This window comes from Xiphias gladius, chromosome 1, assembly GCF_016859285.1.
Source record: "Xiphias gladius isolate SHS-SW01 ecotype Sanya breed wild chromosome 1, ASM1685928v1, whole genome shotgun sequence".
Lineage (NCBI taxonomy): Eukaryota > Metazoa > Chordata > Actinopteri > Istiophoriformes > Xiphiidae > Xiphias > Xiphias gladius.
In genome coordinates, this window is record NC_053400.1 from 31,743,165 (window position 1) to 31,770,272 (window position 27,108).

General features: G+C 44.4%; 1 protein-coding gene across 1 annotated transcript in view; it reads left to right on the forward strand.

The window, feature by feature from the left end:
• otog (otogelin) overlaps positions 1–27,108 on the forward strand; it is a 70,848-nt gene that overhangs the window by 38,954 nt on the left and 4,786 nt on the right. Inside the window, exons 24-53 of the mRNA XM_040135677.1 lie at positions 480–587; positions 1,276–1,414; positions 2,092–2,226; positions 2,427–2,573; positions 3,391–3,510; positions 4,952–5,068; positions 5,551–5,707; positions 5,924–5,950; positions 6,994–7,167; positions 9,075–9,353; positions 11,655–11,772; positions 12,067–12,146; positions 12,805–15,548; positions 16,238–16,415; positions 16,604–16,755; positions 16,860–16,949; positions 17,072–17,258; positions 18,539–18,759; positions 18,935–19,073; positions 20,089–20,277; positions 20,620–20,829; positions 20,981–21,085; positions 21,892–21,996; positions 22,113–22,214; positions 22,949–23,047; positions 23,370–23,410; positions 23,652–23,727; positions 24,029–24,207; positions 25,325–25,429; positions 26,637–26,756. Coding sequence (XP_039991611.1) covers positions 480–587; positions 1,276–1,414; positions 2,092–2,226; positions 2,427–2,573; positions 3,391–3,510; positions 4,952–5,068; positions 5,551–5,707; positions 5,924–5,950; positions 6,994–7,167; positions 9,075–9,353; positions 11,655–11,772; positions 12,067–12,146; positions 12,805–15,548; positions 16,238–16,415; positions 16,604–16,755; positions 16,860–16,949; positions 17,072–17,258; positions 18,539–18,759; positions 18,935–19,073; positions 20,089–20,277; positions 20,620–20,829; positions 20,981–21,085; positions 21,892–21,996; positions 22,113–22,214; positions 22,949–23,047; positions 23,370–23,410; positions 23,652–23,727; positions 24,029–24,207; positions 25,325–25,429; positions 26,637–26,756 — 6,643 coding nt within the window. The remainder of the gene's footprint in view (positions 1–479; positions 588–1,275; positions 1,415–2,091; positions 2,227–2,426; positions 2,574–3,390; positions 3,511–4,951; positions 5,069–5,550; positions 5,708–5,923; positions 5,951–6,993; positions 7,168–9,074; positions 9,354–11,654; positions 11,773–12,066; positions 12,147–12,804; positions 15,549–16,237; positions 16,416–16,603; positions 16,756–16,859; positions 16,950–17,071; positions 17,259–18,538; positions 18,760–18,934; positions 19,074–20,088; positions 20,278–20,619; positions 20,830–20,980; positions 21,086–21,891; positions 21,997–22,112; positions 22,215–22,948; positions 23,048–23,369; positions 23,411–23,651; positions 23,728–24,028; positions 24,208–25,324; positions 25,430–26,636; positions 26,757–27,108) is intronic.

Below are 27,108 nucleotides of genomic sequence, written 5' to 3' on the forward strand. Positions count from 1 at the left end.
TACTGTTTTGGCAGTCCTGAATGTGACCCTGCGTTGTTCCGTCCCTTTTTGATCTAGTTTTCCAAGTCGGAAAAAATGCAGCTCTAATCCTGTACACAGGGTCTTTTCCTTGTTCCCTGGTTGGAACACATTGTCACTTCTATGAGATCACACCATAGCTCTCTTGTTACCGCAATGATGTATTTTCAGGCTACTTGGTACCATAAATTGGTAAATGTCCTCATTCTCTGTAGACAAGCTAAGCAAACTGAATTGAATTCTTTCTCATGGATGTTTGCACATGACACATCTGGGACCCCGTGTCTCCTTTAAGAATGAGGAGCTAAGATTTCAGGATTTAACCCAAGAAAGCATGTTTTTGCATCATCAGAATGTGTTGATTCCAGACCACAACAGCCAAGCTCGGTTTTCCATATCAGTAAATACAGAGCTGATATGTTAAGTTTTACCCTTAACCATATCTGTGTGCTTGCTCTCAGCCTGCTGAAACATGGAGACGAGTGCTTTGAACCTGCAGCTTGTCCCTGTCTGTGGAAAGGAAAGGAGTATTACCCGGGCGACAGAGTCTCCTCCCCCTGCCATCAGTGGTACGTTCATGCATTTGTGGAGACCCATCCACGTATAAAATGAGATAAAGTTTTTATCAACAACTTTTTGCTTTAAAATACGATGTCTGGAGTTTCCAAATGATCCCGTGCTTTAATTTTCCTTCCTTCCTGCAGTGGGTTTTCGTCCATTTTTCCATGGTGTACAAATTTGTATTGCCCCCACCAATCACCTGCCGACGGTGTCTGTCAGAATTAAGACAAATCCCCAACAACGTTACTAATTTTCCATAGTCAGATTCTTGCCTGAAAGCGGTGAGTCCGGAGATTGTCAGAGCAGCAATAGTGGCCACCCGATATCCATAATTCTCTGTTGCCACAGGGCAGAAGAAAGGCCCGGCAAACAGAGCGCGTCCTTGTGTGACTCTTCGATTCCCTCTGCTTCGGACTGTTCATCATTTGTGAAAGGAAACACTCTCCCGGTGATCTCAGTCATTCTCCCACCCTCCCAATTCTTCCTCAAGCCGCAGCCAGAGGGGAAGACGTAGATGACAGCCTAATAGCGCAATGAGCGGTGATTCAGCCTTTGACAGTTCACTGGCCACTTTTTCTGCCTGCTGTAAACCCGAGGCTGGCAACAAAAGGGGGCCATTAGACGTGAAAAAAAATGCCCTTGCACTAAGTGGGAACAAGTTGATGCTGAATCACTCAAGCTTTGCTGTCTTTGTAGCGTTTGCCAGCACGGTACGTTCCAGTGTGTGTTTCGTCCGTGTCCATCCATGTGCACGGCTTACGGCGATCGCCACTACAGGACGTTTGATGGCCTGCTGTTTGACTATGTCGGTGCATGCAAAGTCTATCTCCTAAAGGTACGAAACTATTCATATATGCTAAAGATATTTGAGGTAGGGGGATGCATCAGCATTTATTGAAAAAATACTTATGCTTTTGAAAAAGAAACTGTAACAGGTTTTTACCTGGACTTCATGTCCCCATGCAACAAAAGTTGATCACTGCAGGTTCTAGTAAATAATTAACTCCTGTTGTATTGAAAGCTCAGAAGATGATTCTGGTATTAAAGTGAAAAGACAAGTGGAGCGACATTAGAAAAATTAGAAGCAAATTAGAAGTGCTCTGCAGTCGGTTTAAATAAGTAAAAAAAACAAAACTATAATCATTTAAACTACAGTGTTTTCATGGTTTAATGATATGATTAAAATCCCATTTTCTCCTGTATTTATTTACATAATTATGGATTTTTGTTGCCACCTGTTTTTAAATCATCAAAATACATTGATAAAAATGTTCACTGTGATAAATTACCCATCTCAAACAAGTTTTAACACTGACTTTGATATATTACTGACTTGATTTGAAGTTAATGTACAAAATATAAGGAAATTTAGTGCAGTTAAAAAAAAAAAGCAGCGATAAATGCAGGGGGGTAGAAAAAATAACAGAAACTTATTTAAAACAGACTCTTACTCTGAAGTAACTGATAGAGCTACAAACGCTTTTTTGTGATTGTGTTCTCTCTCCTCCACAGAGCAGCGCAGATGTGATGCTCAGTGTCACAGCTGAGAACGTCGACTGTTTCGACAGCGGACTCATCTGCAGGAAATCACTGCTGATCAACATCGGAAGATCCTTCGTAGCGTTCGACGATGACACCGGGAAGCCAGTAAGAGTCGCCGTCAATACGTTTTCTAGATTTGTTAAAGAACGATACCAGTTTCTAGCAGCACACTTGCTGTATAATCTCATAAAACTAAATTTAAATAAGAATGAAATATAGAATATTTGGAACTTATCATATTTAAGTCATGAGAATAGCTTTTGAGAATATTTCTGAAAAATTGAACTCTGCTCTTTCCCATGTAGAATCCATCCAGTGTGATCGACAGGAAGCAGAGGATGTTCATCTGGCCGGCCGGATACTTCACGGTGATTCACTTCCCCGAGGAAGACGTCACCGTCGTCTGGGACCGTAAGACCACCGTCCACATCCAGGTTGGACCCCGCTGGCAGGTAGGTTCGCAGGGGTGCGATGTTAGGTTACATTTGGAGCGTTTAGCCAAAGCTCCAATCTGGAGTCACTACGAACACAAAAACAGAAAAAAAGATTGTTTCTATTTCCAAGTTTTTTTATTTTTTTAGATAAATGATATCCAGTTAAACACCTTAAGACCACATGTACCATCAGCCCTGTTGCTCCCGTCTCCCCTTGTCATCCCTGAGGAGGATAGATAATATGAGTTCGAGCTCGACAGTTCACGCTTGACTCTGGAAACACCAGCTGATAAAACAACTCAACTCAAGCTCCTCTTCCTCACTTGTCTGTGAGCTTTCGACCGCATCACATGGTTGTCATCATCAGATGGATTGTGCTGAGCAATTTCCCATTACTTTTCATCCTGGGCACTTTTGAGCGCTTCTCACCTGTGCTCGCAAACTCCATCTCCTAACGAAGACCATGTGATGCGCCTGAAAGCTAGGGAACTAGGAAGTAAGGGGACCTCAGGTTGAGATTGTTTTTGTCAGATTTTCGAGTGATGTGCTCTTTGGTTTTATGGTGGCTTTCGGAGAAACCCCGACACAGGCCTTCATAAAACGAACAGCAGTGTGCTCAGTGCTGCCTCTGGTGGTCACAGGCTGTATTGCAAAAAACGCTGAAGCAGAAGCAAAGGCTTTTATTCACATCTGTTCTGTTCATCCGCACTCTCGGAACCGAATAGGATCGACAGAGAGTGAGGTTCACTATGTTTAATCAAAAGGGTAGGACTTTAGGGATATTCTGATATGAGAAAAATACCCGGCTAAAGAGAGACGTTGGCGATGTGTTCAGGGGAAGCTGAGTGGGCTGTGCGGAAACTTTGACCTGAAGACGGTGAACGAGATGCGGACGCCCGACAACATCGATTCCCCGACACCACAGGAGTTTGGAAACAGCTGGACTGCGGCAGAGGTGAGTTTCACCCGCATTGTCATCAACTGAGTTTTTCACCTAAGTAACTTTAAAGTAAAAAAGAACAGTTTCTCACTCTATATCTGCTTGTTCCAGCACTTCACCAAACAATGGTGCAATATGATGTTACTGACAGAATAGCAGAAAATGGAGACTGAGGATGAAAAGGGCCTCAAATGTGTTTCCCCACCGTTCACTCTTGATTTTAACTTACAAGCATTTTCATTTCATTACTATGTGAAGGAAATAAGAAGCAATTTATCTGATGTGGGCTCCGCAGTGATCCTACAAAGAGACACATTCAAGAATCATTTCAAAATTGTATCAGTGTTTACAGGCCCAGTTAACAGAAGAGAGAGAGAATCTCTCTTTATGTCAAAGTGAAACGGGAATTGGAGCCAAATGTAGAAATATTAAGAGGAAGATTGGCATTCTGTGTGTCTGACGCAACACACATCTACGAGGAATGGAGGGAATTTTTTTGGAAAAATTACATTCTTTCTTTTTGTTGTTGTGTTGTTTTGTTTTTTTTAAACCTCACATTAGAAATAAACAACTCTTTACTCAGCAGCAGTGATGGAATTTGCGGAGGCACATAAATGCTATTTTCTGGTCATGTGAAAAGATGGCCGTGTTTTTGGGAGAATATTTAGTATTTAGTTAACCCTTAGAGACATTTTAGGTTAAGAGATTTCCTGAGGACAATTATTAAGTAAGTAATTAAAACTTCATTTTTAATGATTTCAAACACTCAGCAGAGTTTGCTGACCTCATAATCTAGGAACCAGGACAGAAAAGGCTCGACACGAGCCTCGACCACAGTCACCAGAAGTCTTAAACCAAGAGCCCAGGTCAGGGCCTAGTACACACTACTAGTGTGAACTACACAGCCGAACTGTGTAGTGCCCTAAAAGTTATGAGAAGGATTTTAGAATCAACCTGAAATTTAACAGAAAGCCAGTGTAACGGTAAGATTTTGTATCTCGGATTGATAAGAGAAGAAGTTGTGCTAAGAAGTGAATTGTATCTCTGTAAAATCCTACGGATTGCCCGCAAAAAAAAACCTAAAAACTAAAAACTGGTATAAAGAGGATCCTCAAACGATGGATGGACAGGATGAGGGATATACGGTACATGTGATGGGAAAACAGACATTTTCCCTGAGGAATAAGGGGAAGACTTTCTCCAGAAAATGGAAGAAATGAAATCACCTTCACTGAAAGCAACGAGGATGCTACCGCATCTCAGTTTGGATAACATCAAGGATAATGTGGACACAAAGTCAAATGAAGAAATGCATACCTGACTCGGTTCCCAGGCCTTGTTGTAGTTTGTTTGCTCCCCATTCCTTTGTAAAATATACTTAAATTTTGACAAAAGTAAAAACTTGTCATTTAACACCACTGTGCGTGTGTGTGTGTGTGTGTGTGTGTTCGTTCAGTGTGTGAACAGTCCAGATATCAGACACCCCTGCAGCCTCAGTCCACTCAGAGAGCCTTTTGCAAAGCGGCGGTGTGGCGTCCTGCTCGGCGAGGTCTTCCAGGCCTGCCACCCGGTGGTGAGTAACTGAACCACGACAGCCCCTCGGTCCTGCAGTCCGGGCTCCCAGGAGCTCTGAGAGTTCTGTCGTGTTGCGCTGAAACTGTCTTTTGCAGATAATAAACGACTTTCAACCTAATGTTACTCAAATATGTGCCAGAGTTTGTGACTGTGAAACTCTCCATCTCATGCATTCATAATCTTTTGAGAAAAGTAAAAGTCATCCCCTCGGCTTGAAAGGTGTCTTGTAGTTTGTTCCTTCAGGGAGACCCATGACTTTTTAGATAACTGATATCCAGGTTAATAAAAATAAATAGATAGTTAAATAAATTGATAGATTCAAGGTGGAGTGTGACTTTAAATGCAGTCGTTTTTCTCTCTCGACACCAGAACTATGTAAGTCCTACGGACCCTTGAGGCTTGTGAGGGCATGGGGAATTTTCAAAGTAATTCTCGGTAAACCGCCTTTGTCAAAGTGTTCCGCTTTCCCTTGGCGCTCAGGTGGATGTCACCTGGTTCTACACGAACTGCCTGGCCGACACGTGTGCCTGCAGCCGAGGAGGCGACTGCGAGTGCTTCTGCACCAGCGTGGCGGCGTACGCCCAGCGCTGCTGCCACCAGGGCGTTCCCGTCGACTGGCGCTCCCCGGCTCTGTGCCGTGAGTCAGAAAAAACCTGCATTATTTCTCTCTATGTCGAGTGGTTGTAGAAATCCCTCTTGATGTCAGCTTCTGTAAACATTAATAAATCATCAACCATGAATAGAGCCTTCGGTAGCAGTTTACGCCACATTAAATCAACAGGTTTGTCTTGATTCTGAAGCTCTTTTTAACATTCATTATTGTTATTATCAACTGTCTCTTTTCTCTCTGCAGCTTATGACTGTGAATTCTTCAACAAAGGTACGACAATTTCTCCACTGACCTACAAGCTGCTAGACCAGCGACTGCTGAGTTTTACCGCAGTTCCTCAGACTCAGAACGAAATTATCGTTCAGACGTGATCATCTGTAATCAATCAATATGCTGTAATTGTTCACAGAATCTACTAGTACGTAATGTTGTTCCAGTGAGCTTATGTATGTGGACCTGAATTTTTGTAGCTGGCTCCTTCCAGTTTCTTCTGCTTATCCAGATGATTGATCAGTTATGGCAGCCGCATGGAGCGGGCTTTTTTTTTTTCACTCAAGCACGTGTGCACAGTTTCACAATTGCTGGGATTAAAAGAACCGCCAAACACTCTGTTACAGCTCGTACTTCAATAAGTGAAAACATGCATTAAAGAGCAGGCACACACACCTATGCCTACCAGGCAGCTTCACGAATTCTGTACAGATTTTTCTTCTCTTTTTTTTTTCTACAGGGCAGATTTACTTGATTTTCTCTTGGAAAAAAGAAAAAATTCAATAACCAATGTTGCAATAAGCACCGTAGACCGGGACCAGGATCAATTTATAATATAATAAAGTAGGATTAAATATAATTTGCTAACTCAAATAAGTGGATTAATATAATCGTTAAAGAATCATACCAGTGTTTTTGCAATTTTTGGCTCCATGACTTGTTTTCATTTTGTCATTTAAACTGCATTACCTGGTAATTGTGTGGAGTTGTGTGCAACTCAGCCTAAGGGAACATTCATAAAAAGCCCGCACTACAACACTCCTTGGCAGTGATGCACATATGATGAGGGTCGGGATGAATTACACTACTCAGGCAGGTTTCAAGAATCTGCTAATTGATTTTCATACGGTACAGAAATGAGTAGTAACCAATGGCCTCCTGGAACCGCTGGAACCATCAAAACATTCGAAATCAAGTAGCATGGTTTGCAAAGTGTGATACGGAGTGTGTGCGATTTGTTGTGTATGAGCTAGACCTGCGTCAGTACTCACTGTGACATCTCAACAATCACTGCCGCACTAACGTGGTCCCCCTGTCTGCAGTTCTGGGTAAAGGCCCCTTCAGGCTCATCAGCTTCAGGGATCGGACCACGCTGCTGGCAGCCAGCGGGCCCGGCGGCTCTGTGTTCCTGCAGCGGGGCAACCTCAGCAGCACCGCCACCGACATCCTCTCACGGTTCATGATGACGCCGGGCCTCAGCAGAGCCCGACCACACGGTGAGTTTGTTTTATTCACACTGCGGGGTTCAGTGTTATTTACAGGACAGGGTTCTTTTCTCTACAAAAACTGACTCCAGGATTATTTGTTATTAATCATTTCTTAGGAGCAGCACTCTCCCTCCTCTCTCCGCAGTCTTCTCCTTCGTTTTTGCTTTGGAAAAGATTTAATTTATCGTGTTTTTTAGCTTCACAAGTCACAACTATTTGTCTGATAATAATTTTTTTTTTTTAGTCTTTAAACATCTGAAGAATATTTCTTACCCATATACATCAAAAAGGCAAAAGAGTTTATTCCTTTCCAGAACCAGGTATTGCCACTGTTATATTGATGTCTAAGCGAGTGTGGTTAGTTGAGAGGCTTTGCAGTTTTATTTTACACTCGTTTAGTGTCACTGGAGAAAAAAATAGAGTCTGCTTTACTTAATGCAGGATACAGTGGCGCAGTATCAGTGCATGAAAGGAAACTTCTGTAGTGGAGTTTGGGAAAGTTTGATCGGTGCGTAGATACCACGGTGATATGTTTTCCTTTCAGCAGAATACAGAAGGCTGCTGAATGAAAGAGAAAATAAGCATTTTGGCCTCCAGGCAACTTGACTGTCTTTCTGCTGGACTATTTAACCACAAGTCCCCTTCCTTAAATGACAAAATAGGCCGTCTCCTTCCAAAACGACTCATATCAGTGTTTTCTGATCTTCCATGCCTGTGGTTAAGGTCTGGTTAAGTTGAGGCAACTGAAACTGCTTGGTTAAGGTTGAAGAAAGATGCGGTGCTCACTGTCGGTAAAAGACCAGAGGAGAAACGTGATCTCTGGTATCTCAGTCGCACACTGGTGGAGCACAGAGTGGTATAACAAAGTTAAGCTACGCTCAATAATCACACACCTGCACTGACATAACATCACCTTATAATGCTGTTATGGCATATCGACATCAAGCAGTTTCGGGTTAACATTTTCATTCATTTGGAGTCGCGTGTCTGATGAATATAAGACCAATATTCATTCTCTTTTAGCTCTGGTTTTGGTCTCCAACATCTGGCTCTTTAACTGCTAAATGCTCCGCTATGTTCACCAGCTGGTCTCTGACTGTGTCTGTCCGCTGTTTGCTGCTGAGCAGGTAGTGGACAGCGGGTTAATCTGAGCTTTTTAGCTGCAAAACAGCTGCCTGGTGTGACTTGGAACAAGGTTGATGAGAGCGCAGTAAGTAACCAAAACAGTGAGCTCAAGGATGCTAAAACAAGAGGGTATAGAGTCTGGTTATAATTCTCTGCGGGTTCATCACCGTGAGCGATTCCTTTTACAATACACAGTCACTGGATCCATTGTGCTACAAGGGGCCTTGTGAGATTTTTTTAGTGAGGCAGGTCTGGGGACGCCTTTGACTACAGGTAGCCACTGTGCACTTGTTGGTAATAAGTTGATTGACACCCATCGTTGTTGAAGAGTTAAAAAGGATCCAAACATGAAACTAATGGACTACTACACTGAAGAAGGCTTGGCTGAAACATCATTTCATCATGTTGGACTTACAAACACAAAACTCCAAATGAGTGGTAATGTCGCTTTGTTTGTGCTGGTCGTGTAAAAAGGCAAATGTTTGCTAACACACTCGCCACGAGAGTTGCTGCAGAGAAATACCACACATAAAACTACTAGGGGTTTTCCACAAAGAGTCAGTTCTGCTAGCATTTAGTTGTGAGTGTTGGTGCACAAGGCTGAATGTGAGGCATTGCACAGCTCTCTCCCATATAAGTGCAGTCCATTTATCACATGTTCATATTTAATACGTCGAGCAGATAGTGTTTGTGTTTCCTCGCTTTTGTTCTTAAGCACCTCAGTAGCTGCCCTGTGTGCGCTCGGCTGCTTCCCGGTGTACTGATGAATCATTTTGTTTTCATCTGCACAGACACCTCGCGGGTTTCCTTTGAGTCAGCCGACAGACCGAACTACTTCCTGTTGGCGAGCCCCAGCGGCCAGGTGAGGCTGGCCAAGTGGGAGGAGAGCGAGGCATTCTGGGACGGAGCCACCTTCGTCCTCCACAGGAACACCTGGATCCCCGGCTACGACTCGCTGGAGTCCCACGCAAAACCCGGCTTTTTCCTGCACGCCACGCCGCTTCGCCTCCACCTGCTCAAATACAGACGCACCGACAGCTTCCGCAAGGCCACGCTGTTCAGACTGACAGGTCGGCAGTACCGAAATGACCGCCGCTCAGCGAACACATCGCATCACCAAAAGTCAGGGTTTCTGGGGCCGCGGTCACAGTGAACGTATCAGAACAGACTGAAGAGAAAAGTAATGGAATTAAATTCTAAGACGAGTGAAAACATTCAGCAGCTCCACGGTGTTTTGCTGCAGCCTCAGGTAGGGTTGGGGTCTGAGTCTGAATCCAGTATCACATCCACTTTTCAAATCTGAATTCTCTCAGATCTCTTCGGCTCAGATCTCATCAAATTTAACTTTCATCATTTGCAAGTAACTAAAGTTATATATATTATAGATGAATTCTGCGATCAGCTCTTTTAGTTGGGCGAGAAGCAAGAAATCCTACAGATTTTAGTGGTAGATACTAAATTAATCAACATTAATTAAATCGAGCCTAATTCATTTTCACAGTCTGTGGCTGCAACCGGAAAACGAGATGAGCAGCAGAAGATCTGAAATGTTGATTGCTGATTGATATTAAATTGTTGTGACAGGCTAAAAACGTACTGACTTTTTCACAAACTGCTTGACCCAAATAATGGAGCCCCTGATTCACAACTAAGAGCTTACTGAGCTCGTGATATTGAGCTGATGCGTAAAAAGTTGAACCGGGACTCTCCTGCAATTGTAGCGAACAGCCGATCAATTCTCCGGAGAGGAGTCTCCACTCCGTTGAACTACAAAACCGCAGTCCACTGGTGGTCTTAGGGAGATGCTACGGAGTGATTCACCTTTTCGATCGCAAACAACCTTCGGCAGAGTCCAGTCAGTGGTTTGAAGAGAGACCAATAAACAGCAAGAATTTTTGTTAGTCTTTCCAGGAAACTCTGATGGATAGTTACGTCACATTGTGAACTATTTTAGACTCCCTACTAAGCAATTTACAATTTTTTTTGTATAAACTGAAATATATCAAGCAGGTACTTGATAACTGTAGTAACCAACCCTTGCTCAATTTCCCTTATAATTAGTACCAAATTGCGTGGTCCTTTCTCGGAAACATGCAGAACAGTTAACAATATCTTAGGAAATTGTGAGGGAAAGTTTCCAGGAAGTTAGCTGGAAAATACAGGACCCCATAAAATACGTTTTAAATCTTTTTCTAGAATTTATGTGGTACACAGGCATTTTTCTCATTACAAGAAGTCATTGATATGACACACAGAAGTCATGATGACGAGAAAATTGCCTCCAGTTGCTTTTCCTTTGAGCAGTTCAATGTGCCTCCGCGTCAACACACTGTTTAGTGATCGACACTGTTTAGTGATCGAGTTTCACCCGATGAGGGTCAGAGACATTGTCAGTAAAAGGCGTGTTTAAGAATTTTCGTGCCGAGGTTTGAGTTTATATTTTTTTTCACGCCTCGCTCGGCTGTCGGCGAGGATCCAGGAGGCTTTTCTCAGGGTTCAGCTCGTCCCTTCTCTCCAGTGTCAGAGGTCAAGACCAGTGTTTCCTCTGCCTGCATGTTCAGCTCGGGGAGCAGCCAGACTCCCCGCCGCTGCTAAAAATACAGCGGCATTTGTTTTAGTTAATGGAAAAGGCACAGCAGCCAATAGCGGACTGGATTTCCCGCTGACAGCAGTGAATGGCGCACACATTCAGGGATGAAGTCCAGACATTAGACAGATATTAGTGGCTTTCTAAGTTCATCGCATTACTCGTCTGTGAAAACATTTGTGGATCTTTTTTAGCCAGTCTAGATTTGTAACGTGATATACCTTTCTTATACAAAATTTCCTGCAGATTGAGGCGCCATCAGTGTGACTAATGTTTCATATCAATATCAAATATCAGCAGTTAAATTGAGGCTTTAAACTGAACTTTATTTTAAATTTCAGTCAAGTTCACAAAGTTTCCAGAGACACCACACGTTATTTGTATAAGTAGGGATGACATCCAGAATATGATATGCAAATAATAAGAATTCAACTTCAACACTATGCCAATCAAAGTAAGCATGATAAAAAAATTTAATGCAGCGCCGCTTCAACAGCTTTATATATAGACGTAATGCTCATTAAGCTATTTACAATTAAATCCTATCAGAAACAATTAGTTAATTTAAACACAAAATTTGATCTTTACCTATTGGATTTTATTGTACCTGTAAGATCAGTTTGTTTTTCTTTTTTTGTCAGTATGATGCTTCTTTGAGCACAAAGGTGTCACAAAGATGGACTTTGAAAGAGTTTTATACGTTAATTGTTCAACTGAGACAAAACGTATAAGTTTTTGTGCAATCTTAAAGTAAAAGTGCAAAGTGTTGTTTGTCTTTCATCAGGCCCCAGCCCAGAAGCCCTGCCAGGTCCTCGGTGTCAGTGGAGGTACGACTCCTGTGTCAGCCCCTGCTTCAAGACCTGCAGCGACCCGTCGGCTGAAGCCTGTGTCGCCATCCCACAGTGAGACCTTTGACCTTTTCCTTAACTCCAGCACCTCCGGCAGTTTGTAGACAGTTAATCCTCGGATCTGATGGAGCTCCCTTTAATCACAGCTACAGTCTAAATAAACTTGCAGACACATTTGCTTCTTTAGAAATTTCCTTCTCCAGATATGTTCTTGACATGTTCTTATGTTCAGACTTCTGTTGAGGCTATAAATCAATACTTGAGAACTCTGATTAAAGCAAAAATGTAAAAAACTCAGTGAGTTAGCCTCGGGTTTTTTTTTATAGCTATATGTTGCTCTTTGTACAGAGTGGAGGGCTGCCTTCCTGTCTGCCCCCCGCACATGGTCCTGGATGAGGTCACCCGCCGCTGTGTCTACGTCGAAGACTGTGAGTATCCCCTGATTGATTTCAGCGGCGTTTTCCTTCAGTTATTAAACCGATTTCTTAGTGAAACAGCAAGCGTCGTCTTCTATTTCAGCTGTAATGGTTCTGTGGCATTTACATGAAAAGTTATTAAGCATTGAATAGAGGTGGTTAAAATCGAGCAGAAATAGACCCAAACAATACAATATCTTCACTGTGTTCTCTGTGCGTATAAGAAAAATTAAGCAACTCATTTCTAATATACAACAGTTCAAGCGGAGTATTTCGCAACTTTCACTGGTCTCCACCTGGCTCCGTGTGCTTTAAAAATAAATTATTTTATTTAAAAAAAGCAACATTTTAAACTAAGCAATAATATTCATGTTCATTATAACATATTTTACACACTTTAGCCATGTACCTTTAAATTTATTTAATCTTTATTGAAGCATATAAGTACACAAAAACAATAGAAAATCAATAAAGCAGGAGAGAACAAAACTGAAAACGGACAACAATATTAAATTCCTGAAACAATGAACAATGGAGTCGTTTAACACACTCAGATCATTTAGATTCCACCCAATCCTGCATGAAGACACAGAGGAGGCTGTTTACACTCCCCTCGGTCTGTCGGTCCCAGCTCTTCTCTTAACACACACTTTTTATTGTTTGTTTTCAGGCATCAAGAGCCCGGTTGTAGTGCAGCCTGTAACAGCGTCCACAGCTCAGCCGATCTCCGCAGCCGTCACCTCTGCAGCCACCACAAGCACTGCTGCCTCCACCACCCCCTTCAAGACCACGGTCACCACTGAATCTCCCACGCCGCGCACTGGTCCCACCACTAAAATCACCACCACTGTTCCTGCCGTCAGCACGCAGACCACCTCCACCAAGGCGACACCCGCCCCTGACGAGCCAACTCGAACGGTCGCCAGCTCTCCTTCTGCAGCTCCTGAACTTTCCAGAACAGCAGGACCCCTGCCTTCCCCAACACTGCCCCCTGCTGTCAGTCCAGAGTTTGTGGAGCCGCTGTCTACTATCAGAGTGACTGAAGCCCCAGCCACCACTGTAACAGGTACAACAGCATTGACGACCCGGGCTCTGAGCTCCACCGTCAGCCCCTTCAGGACGAGCAGCGCTCCTTTTGCCATCACGGCTTTGTTCTGGCTCACCGCCTCCACCAAGCCCACCGATTCCCTGGAGCCGCTCTTCACCACCACTGCCACGACCCTGCAGCCAACCACACCCGCAGCAACGACCACCGCCTCCATCGAGGGGCCAGCCACCATCAGTGCCCCTCCTCCTGTTGTTGTACAACCAACCATAGAGACCACAGAGGCTACAACACGTTCAGCGGTGGTTACTACGATTGTAACAGCTTCTAGTCCAGGTCCCGCTCCAATCTCTGAGACGTCTTTAGTTATAGACAGAACTACTGTTCCCAGTACAGCTACCACTGCGTACACAGAAACCAGTACAAAGACTGCAACAGTGGAGAGACATCCCCCAACAACAACTACCCCCATCCCTTCTGGTTTACCAAGCACAGCACTCACAACCGCTTCACCTCTCCCAACCTCACCTCCTGTCGCAACAGGAACTGTGTCGTTGCCCACAACCACTTCAGCAAAGACCACAGAATCAGTCACACAAGTTGCACCTTTCACCGCCAGTAACACAACACCATACACGAGTCCAGAGACAACAACACCACTTGTTACCACTCCTACTGAACTGACAACTTCCACTACAGCAGTTCCTAGGTTACCAACATCAACCCCACTCCATGTAGCACCACCTGCAACTGTGCTTTCTACTCCTACCTCAGCTGCTACAGACTGGCGAACAACAACAAAGGAAGTGGACTTACCTGAAACTGCTGTGTCTGAAATAACTGTAGCTACCACTACAATGGATGCACATCCACCTCTGAAGATTACAGACACATTGTCTTCTACTGCCTCCACCTCCACAACTTATACTGAGAGAACTTCCTGGTTTGCCGCCGTCCCAACAACAGAGAGAACCACACAGACCACAACTCCAAGACCTCCAGAGGTTCCAGAAACTTCCACCGTGTCCACAGGTCCTCTTGTTACAACAAAACCAACTTCACTGCCAGTGTCTTTTACAGAAACCACCACTGTACCACTATCACCAACAACAGAGAGCTTCACCCATCCTGCGTCTAGCATGCGGACTTCCGAGCCGTTGCGTCCCTCGCATCAGGAGACCTCCTCCAGCCCAGTCTACAGCCCCACAGTGAAGACTACACCAGAGATCACTTCTGAACCTGTCATCCATGTGGTCCCTTCCACTGATACTACTGAAGTACCTAGCCTCTCAGTAACAACTACAACAAAGCCGGTTGTGACCTCTGCGATTTCAGCTGCTGCCACAGACTCCACTGCCCAAACTACAACCTCTCCTGAAATTTCAACTGCAGAAATTGCAGCCACCACAACCAGGAAAGCGGTTTCAACCCCGCCACCCGCACCTGAAACACCTGTCACCACAACGCCTACAAGAGCTCCACCAGGTGTTGTTACCACCACGCTAAGACCTGTCATCACACAGCCGATTACAGAGACGACACATCCAGTGACCGGCAGAGTGGAGGTGTCAACAAGGGTTACAACCACGCCGCCTACATCTCAGCCAACCACTTTCCCTGACAAAGTCACCAGCCGGCTGGTGTCCACCGCAAGAGCTACACCCGCTACCACAACCATCACACGGACAACGACCCTCAGGACGACACCCATAGTTCCTATGACAACAAGAGTTACCCCGACAATTACAGCAACTGAGAGGTCAACCGTCGGCCCACACACCGCAAGAGTTACCATTGCAACAAGGTTACCAACAGTAACGACCAGTTCAACCACCCTTGGCCCGCCGACTGTCACACCAAGCCCCGGCACAACAACCATGTCAGGAGTGCCATCTGCAACCTTCGCAACATCGTCTAAGTCAGTCACTACAGCGAGCACGACGGAACGTGCTTACACAACCGCAGAAGGTCCCGAGCTGACCACCACACCCGGCCCAGTGCCTGTTCCTATTCTGACAACAGTCACAGCATCTACAGCTGCACCCACGACAACCACCAGAGAGTCAGCCACATCTGAGAAAACTCTGACAACCAAAGAGACTGACGAGTTGCCATCTACGCCCCAACCGCCGACGCTTCCATCTGAAGCCCTGATCTCAACCCAGGAGCCTGGTATCACCACTCCTGCTACGACTTCACGCCCAGCAGCCGCCACAGCCCAAACTACTGAGCCGGACAGAGTGGATCGCACCACTCCAGGTGCAACAATACCTCCTGCTCCGGCGTCTCCTCACACACCAGCGGAAACGACTGGACACATAGTGGACCTCACAACGTCCATGGCTGTATCCCCTAAAAGGATCTGCACTGTGGGTTAAGCTATTATACGTCTGCTATAACTCTCAGTCACAGAATTTGAACATACTTCTAGAAGGACACGCTCCATGATTACTTTGTTTCCAGTTTCTGTATGTTTTTGCTCCTGTTTACATTTATATGTGGACCAAAGAAATCCGTGAAGGAACATTTTGTAAGCTATAATTCAAAATAAGAGCACCAGCTACAGCTTTAATCAAGCAATTGTAAACAGCAGCAGCCAATGTTGTAGTTCTTCTGATTTTCCTGATTTAGAGCAGTAGTTGGTACAATATTTAGTACAATCAGAATATTTCAACACATCATTTATTTGTGCTAAAATATTCTAAACTCATGGTTCACTTCCCAGCTTATTCCACACCCTCCTTGAGCAAATGGACACTTCAGTGACATGGTAAAAAGTGGTCATATACGAAGAGGGCACTGTAAGTGACCACTTTGTATCATCTGTCTGAAGTAGGCCATGGGATACGGTCGAAAGCTCTGGAAAAAGTGAAAAAACCTGGGATTTTGAATATTTTATCACAGATGTGTTTGAATTTTTTTTTAATTTTTATGTCTAAGTTGAGTAAATCAGCCTCTTTGACGCACTAAATATTATTACTGCTTGCATAACTCTGTGCTTTATTTTTTTGTTGTGTAACTCCTGGTTTTCGTGTTTTTTTGTCTTGTTTCCATCCAGCCTCCGTATGCAGAGATCGTTGATGAGTGCACGAAGTTCATCTGCGTCAACAACCAGCTCGTTCTGTTCAACAAATCCCAGAGCTGTCCCTTCACCTCTGAGCCCCCGAACTGTGGCCTGCTCGGCTTTGCCATCCTGGTCAACGGAGACAAATGCTGCCCACAGTGGGACTGTCCATGTGAGAAAAAAATTAAAAAAAAATACACCTCATTGTTCATATGAGTTTACAATCTTGTGACTCTGCCCTTGGGCATTTTCTCCCCCTCTGTGTTCCCAACAGATGACCGGTTTGTATCGTGGTTGTTGTAGATTATTACCTTTTATCTGCTTTCGGCTTTTCATTGTCATCTTTCCTTGACGTTCCAGGTCGCTGCTCAATGTTTCCGGACCTGAACGTAATCACGTTTGATGGGAACAGTGTTGCCATCTACAAAGCTGCCTCATACATAGTGACCCAACTGCCCAACGAGACCGTTAGTGTCCTGGTTCAGGAGTGTCCCGCCGACTCTGAGTCACCGGTAAGTCAGCCTCACACGTACCAGGTTCCCTTAAGGTGACGGGAACAGAAGCCATTGATTTGATTGTCATTGATTTTTACCTGATTTTCTTCCCCTTTTTCAAGCTCCTCTGGAATTTCACCAACCTTTGTCTGGTGGCGCTCAACATCACGCACAAATCCAACCACATCATCATCAACAGGCTGCAGAGGAGGGTAGGAGGTGCTCCCTTCCTATTCTGATTTTTACTTTGTATGTTATGTGTCAGATGAGCGAATTAAAGCTCTAAACTGATGAAATCTGTCTGTTTATTTGCACTTTTTGTTTTTTCCTTCAGCTCTACATCAATTCGCGGTACGCCAAGCCTCGATTTAAAAAGTATGGCTTTGAGATCTACGACACAGGCAACATGTACCTGATCCGTAGCCCTGCTGGTCTCAAGCTGCAGTGGTACCACAGCACCGGCATGATGGTGATCGACACCGACAGCCCCAGCCACAAGCTTCCTACCATGGGCCTCTGTGGTAAGAGTCGTCTTACTCATGCAGTAGAACTCATGCACAATTTCCATTACTTTAGTTCTCTTTAAAACACCTGTCTTGCTGGCATTATACACAGTTTCCTCTTACGGGGGTGATCACACTAAAAATGATGATGTTACCTTCGATTATGTTTAAATTTTTTCCGTTATATGAAAGGATGGAGCAAAAATGCAGCGATTATTTAAATGATGTCATTTTATTTATGAATCCAGACAAATGATAATTTGTACAGATGTTTGTGGTTGGTTTAAAAAGATCAGCGAGAATGTGGACACCAGGTCCCAGTAAGGTTGGGCTGAGAGGTGAGCACCACGTGGACGGCTGACAACGGTAGCTCGATTGGGCACAGCCTCAAAAATGTGGTGACGTAAAGTCAGCTGAACGTCACTGATCTTGACAGGGTATCTGCAGGTCGTATAGTGAGCGGCAAACTATTCCTGAATTTAGGGCCAACAACGGAAGATGTTCGATCCCCTCTGGATTTTAAACGGTTGCGTGGAATGGAGAGCAGTGATTGGTCACTAGATCTGAGGAGTGAGGAAGTGGAATAGAGGATGAGAGATGACAATTATTCATGTACAAAGGTCTTAAATTTTTTTATTGCTTGATGTAGACCATAACGTTAGTTATAATTTTTGGCTGTTGGACCCCCCCCCCTTTTAAGACTGAAAGAGACTCATAATGCTTACAAACAGCGCATCGTTTGTCTCTTCGTGGTCATTTGGCGTCCTGCTGTGGTGGTTTTGAGTGTCTTTGGGATAGTTCTGTCTGTCTTGTAGTCTTTAATCTGAGCTCTGTGACTTTCAAACAAGAAATGTTAAGTGACTTCATACAGACGATCTGACCCAGGGGCCCCCTGACCCCTTGGGCCCCTGGGCCTTCGCCCCGTAGGTCTGTTCAGTAATCAATACATGGGTGCAGGTCACATGAATTAATTAATTAATTATATTTCTAGAAATTATTGTCATATACAGCTGGGACGTATTGACAAAATGTGATAGAAATGTCATAAATTCATAGTTGTAGACCTCAATGTTATTTTTTCATCATTCTTCGACTGGTTTTTAAATTGCATTCTGTGTGGTATTAAAAAAGTTGGTAAAAGTCTTAAATTTAATTTGTTGAACACAGCAGAAACCCTGAATAAGCAGTTCCAACAGCTACGAATGGCAGCAAGATTCATTTGTCTCATTTAGGGATACATACGTTATGACTGAAAGTAAATTTTGTGTTTTTGTGACCCCCTCTCACGTCCACCTTAGGTTTCTGCGATGGAGACCCAACCAATGACTTGACTTTGGCCAACGGCACCACAGTGGGCGTAGGCGAGGATCCGGCTCTTTTCATCGACAGCTGGCAGGTTCCCAACACCACCAGCTACATCAGCCACAGCCGCCGCCGCGAGCTCAACTGCTCCACCAGCGACTGCTCCAGCTGCCTGTTCATGCTGCAGAACCGAGCCTTCTTCCCCTGCCACGCCTTCGTACGTTAGCCCATCTGTGAACTAGTTTCCAGGTCCCTCTCCCAAACCAGGGACCAAGTACCTCAGCAGTTTCCCAGCCTGACTCTGAACTAAACCTGGGTTCGGTCTGAAACGTAATAAAGCTGCTGCTTCAGGTTGTATTTCTCGTAAATGTCATCTGTTTCTTTTTTTTCAGGTCCCGCCCAGCACATTCTGTGAGGTTTGGGTGCGAGATGCAGAGTATGTCAACAACCAGTGTGTGGCCTTGGCCGCCTACGTGGCTTCTTGTCACAGATTTAATATCTGCATAGAGTGGAGGAGTCCAGATTACTGCCGTAAGTTTCTGGCCGTCAACGAAAACATTCAAACAAACGGCCGCTCTTTGAGCTCCTGTGTAGATAAGCTTAAAAAATAAAGCAGAAACTACTGCACCAGAATGGTCAGACTGCCTGCTCAGACCTCTGGTTAAATATGTTCTAAACCAAATTCCACTCATTGTTTGCACAAAATGGCTAAAATGGAGGGTCTGTGCCAAAGTTGTCTAAATGTTTGTACAGCCTCGATCACCGTCCCCAATTTTTCACACCTGCAACTGGTCGACTGTGAAGTGAGTAGACTCCACTGCGACTCACAAGCGTCTCCATAGGCCCCTTTTCGCAGCAGCCATTTTGACTTGTTGTTGTGGGAAAAACCGAGTGGATGCTAATTAATCGTTAATGATGGCTCTGACAGTGTGAAAGTGAGCCAGCATGCAACCAAAACCTGCTTTCTGAAGCAGATAAGTGGAATTATTTACAGTGCTCACTCCTTTTTTTCTGCTGTAACATGTCAAAGTGTCTGCTGGGGAAAAGAACCCACTTACAGACCCCAAGTCACCTGATAAAAATGTAAGTGAAACACCCTATGAACCCTCTTCTCAGGGCTGTGTGGCATTCAAAGACCACGCTTGAGTGACATCTCCCTCCCACTCCTGTTAGTTTCTCTTGCATCTGTTGGTACAGACATGACAACGCCAATGTTATGACTGTTGTTGGAACATGGAATTCGCTGCCCAACGCGAACTTGAGCAGAAGTCTAACCAGCCAATAGAACTGACCTAACCGAACACCAGTGTGGGTGTGCAGAGCCTTTAATGCACTGTAAGGTTTTTTTTTTAAATATAACAAGAAAAAGTACTGACAGTGAGCTGTGCATTGGTAAGTCCAATTCATCCAGGCAGTGCCATCTTGGATTTTTTTCTAGACTGCATTCGGCACAATCCAGAACTTTTAATAACGTTATCTCTTAAAGTGAAGTCTAAAGCCCAGTGATGCGTCTGAGGCACAGACATGTTTGTGTCTCTTCCTGCAGCCTTCGTGTGCCCCGACACTCTGCGGTATCAGGCCTGTCTGCCGGCCTGCACGTCTCAGTCCTGCCCCGACCACGACTTTGACTCTGACCCGGACCAGTGCTCAGGCCTGACTGAGGGCTGTGTGTGTCCCGCGGGGACGCTCCTCCACCGGCCGTACTCCGCCCTCTGCATCTCACCTGAGAAGTGTGGTAAGACCCCGGTTTTGCAGCCTGAACAGCGGAGCAGACCACGCTCTCCAACTGGAAGTCACAACGTTAGACTATGATGGCAGGAGATTGTTTAGGGAATCGGAAAAATATGTACCTTAATTATCTGTCTTTAATTTTTTAATCAACGCTTTCCTTTGTTTTTTTTAACCACAATAGTCACAACTACAAAGAAACCACAAAGTTATGAACTAGTGTTGCTGAATCAAAAACTTATTTTGCCCCATTACCGTCGGCTTATTACCAATGAACTAGAAATCACAGCTGTATTTGTGTGTGTGTGTGTGTGTGTGTGTGTGTGTGTGCGTGTGCGCGCCCCTGCAGCCTGCACCGACAGCTCTGGCGTTCCTCGCGCACACGGCGAAGTGTGGAAAGCCTCGAAGGACGCCTGCTGCATGTACCGCTGCGACAACGACACCGTCGTCCCCGTGGAGTACAACTGCTCCGACGTGGCGGCGCCCGTGTGCCGCCGAGCCGGGGAGGCGATCGTCAGCCTGGCCGACGGCACCAGCTGCTGCCCACAGAAAGTCTGCGGTGAGGCCACCGGGGTTCCCCAGCAGTTCGGGATACGGCGGAGAACAGAATCTGCACCATCAAGTCTTCACGTGTATATGAAGTGATAAAAAACGAATAGAAAATTGAAAAAAAAAATGTTAACGAGATGACGTAATTTCTGACTCCGCAGTGTGTAACCAGAGCCTGTGTGACCCGCTCCCTCCTGAGTGTAAATACGGGGAGAAGCTGGTGTCGTACTACAGACGGGACTCCTGCTGTCCGGACTACGTGTGTGGTGAGTTTTCATCAGACCAAATGTACGCTGTCTTTATTAACATATTTTTTTTGGTATTGGCCCAAATATAAGACGATATCCCTTTCTGGAAGTTGGCTTTGAAAAAGTGTGGGGGGGCGTCTTTTATTCGAGGACTAGACAGTTATGTGTTGACAACATCAGATATTGTTGTTTTTGGTTGGTCCGGTTTACCATGCAGGACTTTCCGAAGGCTGGTGTCAAATTAATTCACGACGAGCGAAAAAAAGGTGTTTACTGCAGAAATGAACCAGGGAGAAAATCTGTCAAACAGCCAAGAATTAGATGATGAACTCAAAAAGAAAGTGATCCTGACGCTTCAGCAGTCCGACAGGAGAGTGTGAGTCTGAAACTGAAAGATTTTCATGTTTTCATGTATGTCGTGTTTCACTCGAACGGAGAAAAGGCTTCAGCGATGAGGACTCTCTTCTCCTGGAATTAACGGTATCTCAGTGAAACTTTCCCAACAGGACGAGTTTAAAAGTATTTCCTGTCCTCAAAATAAGAGTTGATTGTCTTATAATCAGGGTTGTCCTATATTCAGGCCAGTAGCGTAATTATTGAGCTGTGGAGGTGCTGGTAGTCGGTGGGTTTTTACCTTTAGACAGAGCCAGGCGAGCCGTTTACGGCTGTTTCTAGCCTTCGTGCTAAGCTAAGCCAACGGCACCCGTGGCTGTTGCTTCTTACTGGTCTCGATCATCTCGTCTAACTCTGGGCAAGAGAGCGAATGAGCGTAACTTCCAAAAAACGTGGAGCTGTTCCCTGAATTAGGTGTCTGTGTGTTCCAGAGTGTGATCCCGAGCTCTGCGAGTCGGACGTTCCCACCTGCAGAGAGGACCAGACCCCGGTCGCCACCAGAGCCGACGGCAGCTGCTGTCTGGCCCACATCTGCAGTCAGTGCAAACACAAATCCCATTACCTGCTACGTCCTGTTTCACATTCAGCCATCGGCGTGCCGCCGGCAGGTTAACTTAGAGTGTGATGAATGATGAATGCGTGATTCCCGCAGTGTGCTCCTCCTGTCCGGGGACGCCTCCTCTCTGCCAGGACGGCGAGCTGCTGACAGTCGACGGCAACACCACCGACCGCTGCTGCCCCGCCTACCAGTGTGGTCAGAGCACTTATTTTAACGGCTTTTTAACCAACTCTTCTCTCTGCTTAACGTAAACAGTAACAACCTCCTCCCTCTTTTTCTTCTCACTTTTTAAAATTAAAACTATTTCTTAATTATTTTATATCTTCGCATTCACAAACTTGTCAGAAGCCAGTGCTGGAATGTAACGAAGTACATTTACACAAGTGCTGCCCACATTCCAGGTACTTGTACTTTGCTTGAGTATTTATTTTTCATCCCACTTTATGCTTCTCCTCCATTTCAGAGAGAAATGTTGTAATTTTTACTGCACTACAACTATGTGGCAGCTTTAGTGACTTCGATATGGTAAAAGGACTGAACTTATTTGGCGCTTTTCTAGTCTTATCGACCAATCAAAGCGCTTTACGCTACATGCCCCATTCACACATTCACACACATTCATACAGCGCTCTTTTCTAAAGCTCACGCACATACAGTCTTTGATGAACAGGTCTTCGAAGATTATATTTCTTTTCCCTCCTTTTTTCCCTTTTCCCGCCCCACATATCATGAGGCAGAACACAGAAATAACAGCATCAGCTACGTTTAACTTTCATTTAGTCATTTCCATCGGGCTCTAAATAACAAAGTACACTCTTATATCAAAAGTAATATAAGAAGTTTTAATGTTGTGTTGTGTGTGTGTGTGTGTGTGTGTGCGTGCGTGCGTGCGTGCGTGCGTGCGTGTGTGTGTGTGCGTGCGCGTGCAGTGTGTGAGCCCTACAGGTGTCCTCAGCTCAGTTGTCCTGTTGGGACGTCGGTGGCGTCGGTGTCCCGCCCGGGTCGCTGCTGCCCCAACCAAACATGCGGTACGACTTGGAACAGTTAATGATGCGTTCAGGTCGCGTCGGACAAACCAGCACAACAGAATGTCTAGATTTTCTTGGTCTGCAACGTTTTTAAAGTCAATTCAACCTCCCAGTTGCCGTCTTGAGCTTAGTTTTTAAATTACTACGAGATGTTTTACATTGAAAACATTTAAACAGATTTAAATCAGGAGCCTGAATTGACTTCGGCTCAGCACGTTTGGATTCTGATGAAACTTTTGGGGTTTGCTGTTGTCGGGGTGCTGTCAGCTAAAAACGTGGCGGACGTGCGGAGATGATGATCGTCTGTGTTCTCGGTTTTCAGAGTGTTCCTGTGAGAAGATTGCCTCCCCAAAATGTGCCCTGGTACGTCCTGACGTTTAAAATTCAGTCTCTCTGTTGGGACATCTAATGATGTATTTTATATTGCGTGTATATTTATAGAACTCACTGTGTCTGGGAGTTTAACAAGTATTTTCTCTTTTCTCTTTAACACCGACTCTCTGTTTCTTTTAATGTTTTGTTCTGCTCACGTTTCTCTGTGTGCTCATCGGTGCGTTTTCTGACTTTATGTGACCCGGATTCCGCTTCTCTGTGTGCACCGCAGGGCGAGGCCGCCCAACTGGACCGGGCCTTCCTGTCCGACCCGAAGAACCAGTGTGCCTGCAAAAGATACAAGTGTGGTGAGCGATGCCGGGGAGGGTGGCTGCTTCAAATTCAGGACGGAGACACTCAGACAAGTGGCTCAGATAGGCTACTGCACATTTTCCCTCTTAACAACATTCATAAACTGTGTCTTAGCTTAGTATTGACTGGATTAGCTCATTTTACATTGGTAGTAGCTTTTATTTTACCAAACACAGCGTGCTTTGCAATCAATTTTTATGCCAGATTCCATGAACTAACACAACATCCGTGAGAAAGTAGAGTTGCTCCAGCCCCGTGTACCGTGACCTCTGACCTCTCCTCTGCCTGTGTGTTCAGTGCGCGAGGCGGTGTGTGTGTTTGGCGAGCGCGGAGTCTTGCGGCCGGGTCAGACTCTGGTGGAGCACGGAGACGACGGCTTGTGTCACAGCCGGCAGTGCAGCCGCAGCCTCGACCCGGCGAGTGGCTTCCACCTGCTCCGCACCTCCAGCATCAACTGCTCCGCCCACTGCCAACCGGTGAGACCACAGCGCACGCACACACACACACACACACACACACACACACACACACACACACACACACACACACACACACACACACACACACACACACACACACACACACATACACAAACACACTAGTAACACACACACCAAGAGATCAGTACACGCCAACAAGGGATCCGGGCATTGGACATTTTACAGCTTTTGGTCAATTTGTCTTCTTGTGTTTCTTGTACTTCTTCCTCGTATGTATCTTGAACTGATTCTTCCTCTTTTCCTCCTTCTTCCTTTTTCTTTTTCCATAAAAATATGTGGTTTTAGAAAAGAGTCACAGACGCCAAACCATCCAGATTCACAGGTAAAATCACCAACTATACAGCCAATAAAGATTTTACATTCAACCAGGCTCTGGTACCTGATTGATTGATCGATTGATTATTAATAAGTTAAGCTTGTCATTTTTTTATTTAAGCAAAAGTGCCACAAAATCACTGGTTTTGACTTTTCAAATGTGAACATTAGCTGGTTTTCTTCATCGTCTACGAAAGCAAAGTTGGTCGGACAAAACGAGACAGGAGAAACTCTTCCTGGAAGACAGAACATAAAAACAAAAAAAGTCTTAAAAACAAGTGATTTCAGTTTCCTTAAAAACCTCAAGAATGAAAGAGTCTCCGGTTTCATTAGCAAAGGTCTGAAACATTTTGTCTTGCCTGCTGTAGGCAGTAATGTTTTTGTGCAAAATGTTTTTGTGTGTTTTCTAGCAAAAAAAACTGGATGGAAAATCCTGAGTTCTTATTGTCCCAGACCTCTGATGTGAAGCAAAATTTGTACATGGACCTTAAATAGAAAGCCTATTTTTTAATTTTGTTAATCCTTCCGTCCAGTTATCCATCCATTGTCTGCCGCTCGTCCGGCTCCAGGTCACGTTTGATGATTAATAAGGAAATTATTAGGAATTACTGTAACACTCATAGCAGCGGCGCTGAGCCACACGCAAAGAAGCGAACACACGCATCCGTACCGAACTGAAGTCTGCGTTACCTACTCTCTTCTCCTTCTTCTGCCAAGTTTCTGTTTTTTTTTTCGTTGTTCAATAAAAAACTAATCTTGAATGTGTTGGGTGTTTCAGAATCAGATCTACGTCCCTCCCAAGGACCAGTCGACCTGTTGTGGCGTTTGTAAGAATATTTCCTGCCCCTATCAACATGAGAACGGGACAGCGGTTTTCTACAAGGTAGGAAGTCGTTCTGATCAGAGTTGTGCATCTTAATAGCAAATCATACGACCATATGGTCTATACCGTATCGAGAGTCCCGGAGTCGTGTCCGGGTTAAACTTTGGTCATTCCTGGTGAAAAAAAAAAAAAAGGTGTTCTCGGTTTATATTTATATTTGATGATGATCTTAACAAAAAAAAAAACATTTTTTTTTTTTGCAAAAAAAAAAAACTTCCACGGAAAAAAAAAACCAGTCAGGTCTTCAACTTTCTGGTTGTAGCCTCTGCCGTCTAAAAACCTCTCCAGCGTTCGCTCCTCTCTGTCCTGCCGTTGTTACAGACGAGTGGGAACGAACCTCGACCCCCGTGACCCGCTCGTGGACTCGCCGTGAAGTTTAGCCGCAGACGTCGAGGGCTTATGGGAAATGGTGTTTGTTAAAGGCTGCTAAAACACAAATGCTGATAGACAATGATATCAGATCTTACCGTCTTACCGTCCTTCTCCAAACAAATGAAGCGAGCCACACGACAAACGCTCCAAGGCTGGATTTTTAGTTATTAGTGTTGTTCCAAACGTCAGTGGGGTTTTGAATGAGGTTTTCTAACTCCTGTAACTGAACCCGTAACAGTTTCTGGTTTCACTTCAGATCAGATTCATCTAATAGATATGAACAATAATCCTGAATATACTACATACATTTTTATATATTTTTTATACAACCTGTAGTTTCAGATTTTTAGAAGAAGCTTTGGCATAAAGTACATTTTAAATTCACTTGAAAAAACAAAAACAAAAATTGAACTCAAGGTCCACTAACTTGACCTTTAAGAAATCTCTTGTCAAAGTTATTTTGTTACGCATAATATTATATAATTTAAATAATAATAATATTTATTAGTTGCTGTTTTTTTTCTATTTTATTTTATATAATTAGATCATAGTGATTATTACAATTTATTCGTAGTTTTCAGAAACTACAATCAGATACCATGGGGTTTATATTGTCCCAGGTCAGTCCTAATTTAAATAATTTCTCAAATTTGTTGAATGTAAATCATCTAATGCAGTCAGCGTAAAAGATGACCTTGGGATCAACATCTCTTTTCGATCCCTCGACTGGGTTTTATTCCTGGCCGGTGTAACTCAGGCTGAGTCAGGTGACTGCGTCCGCGTAGCTGCCGTTGTGCAGGTGTTGATCTTGTCGCCGCCGCTGCTGTGCTTTCAGCCGGGGAAGTCCTGGGTGTCCAACTGCATGAAGTTCGACTGCACAGACACTCTGTCCGGACCCACACTCGTCTCCTACTCCTTCAGCTGCCCCCCCTTCAATGAAACAGAGTGTATGAAGGTCAGCATGCAGCAATACACACACACACACACACAAACAACAATGAGTTTTTTTAATACTGTATGATGCTGTTTCTCTTCCGTAATGATGTTGCGTAATATTGTCATTATTTAGCCGATATACAAACGTGTTTATAGCTACAAAATGAGTGTAGAGATTATTGATTTATTAATTTTCCTGCACAGTCTGTCACATACTTCTACGTGTTATTGGACTGACGTTTTTAATCAATACAATAATTTTAGGAAATGACACTTTTCAGAGGGAGGAAATAGTACGGTGTTGATATAAAACACTATATTATTAAACTATATTTATGACATATTTCATGTGTAGTTACTTTCAACTGTCA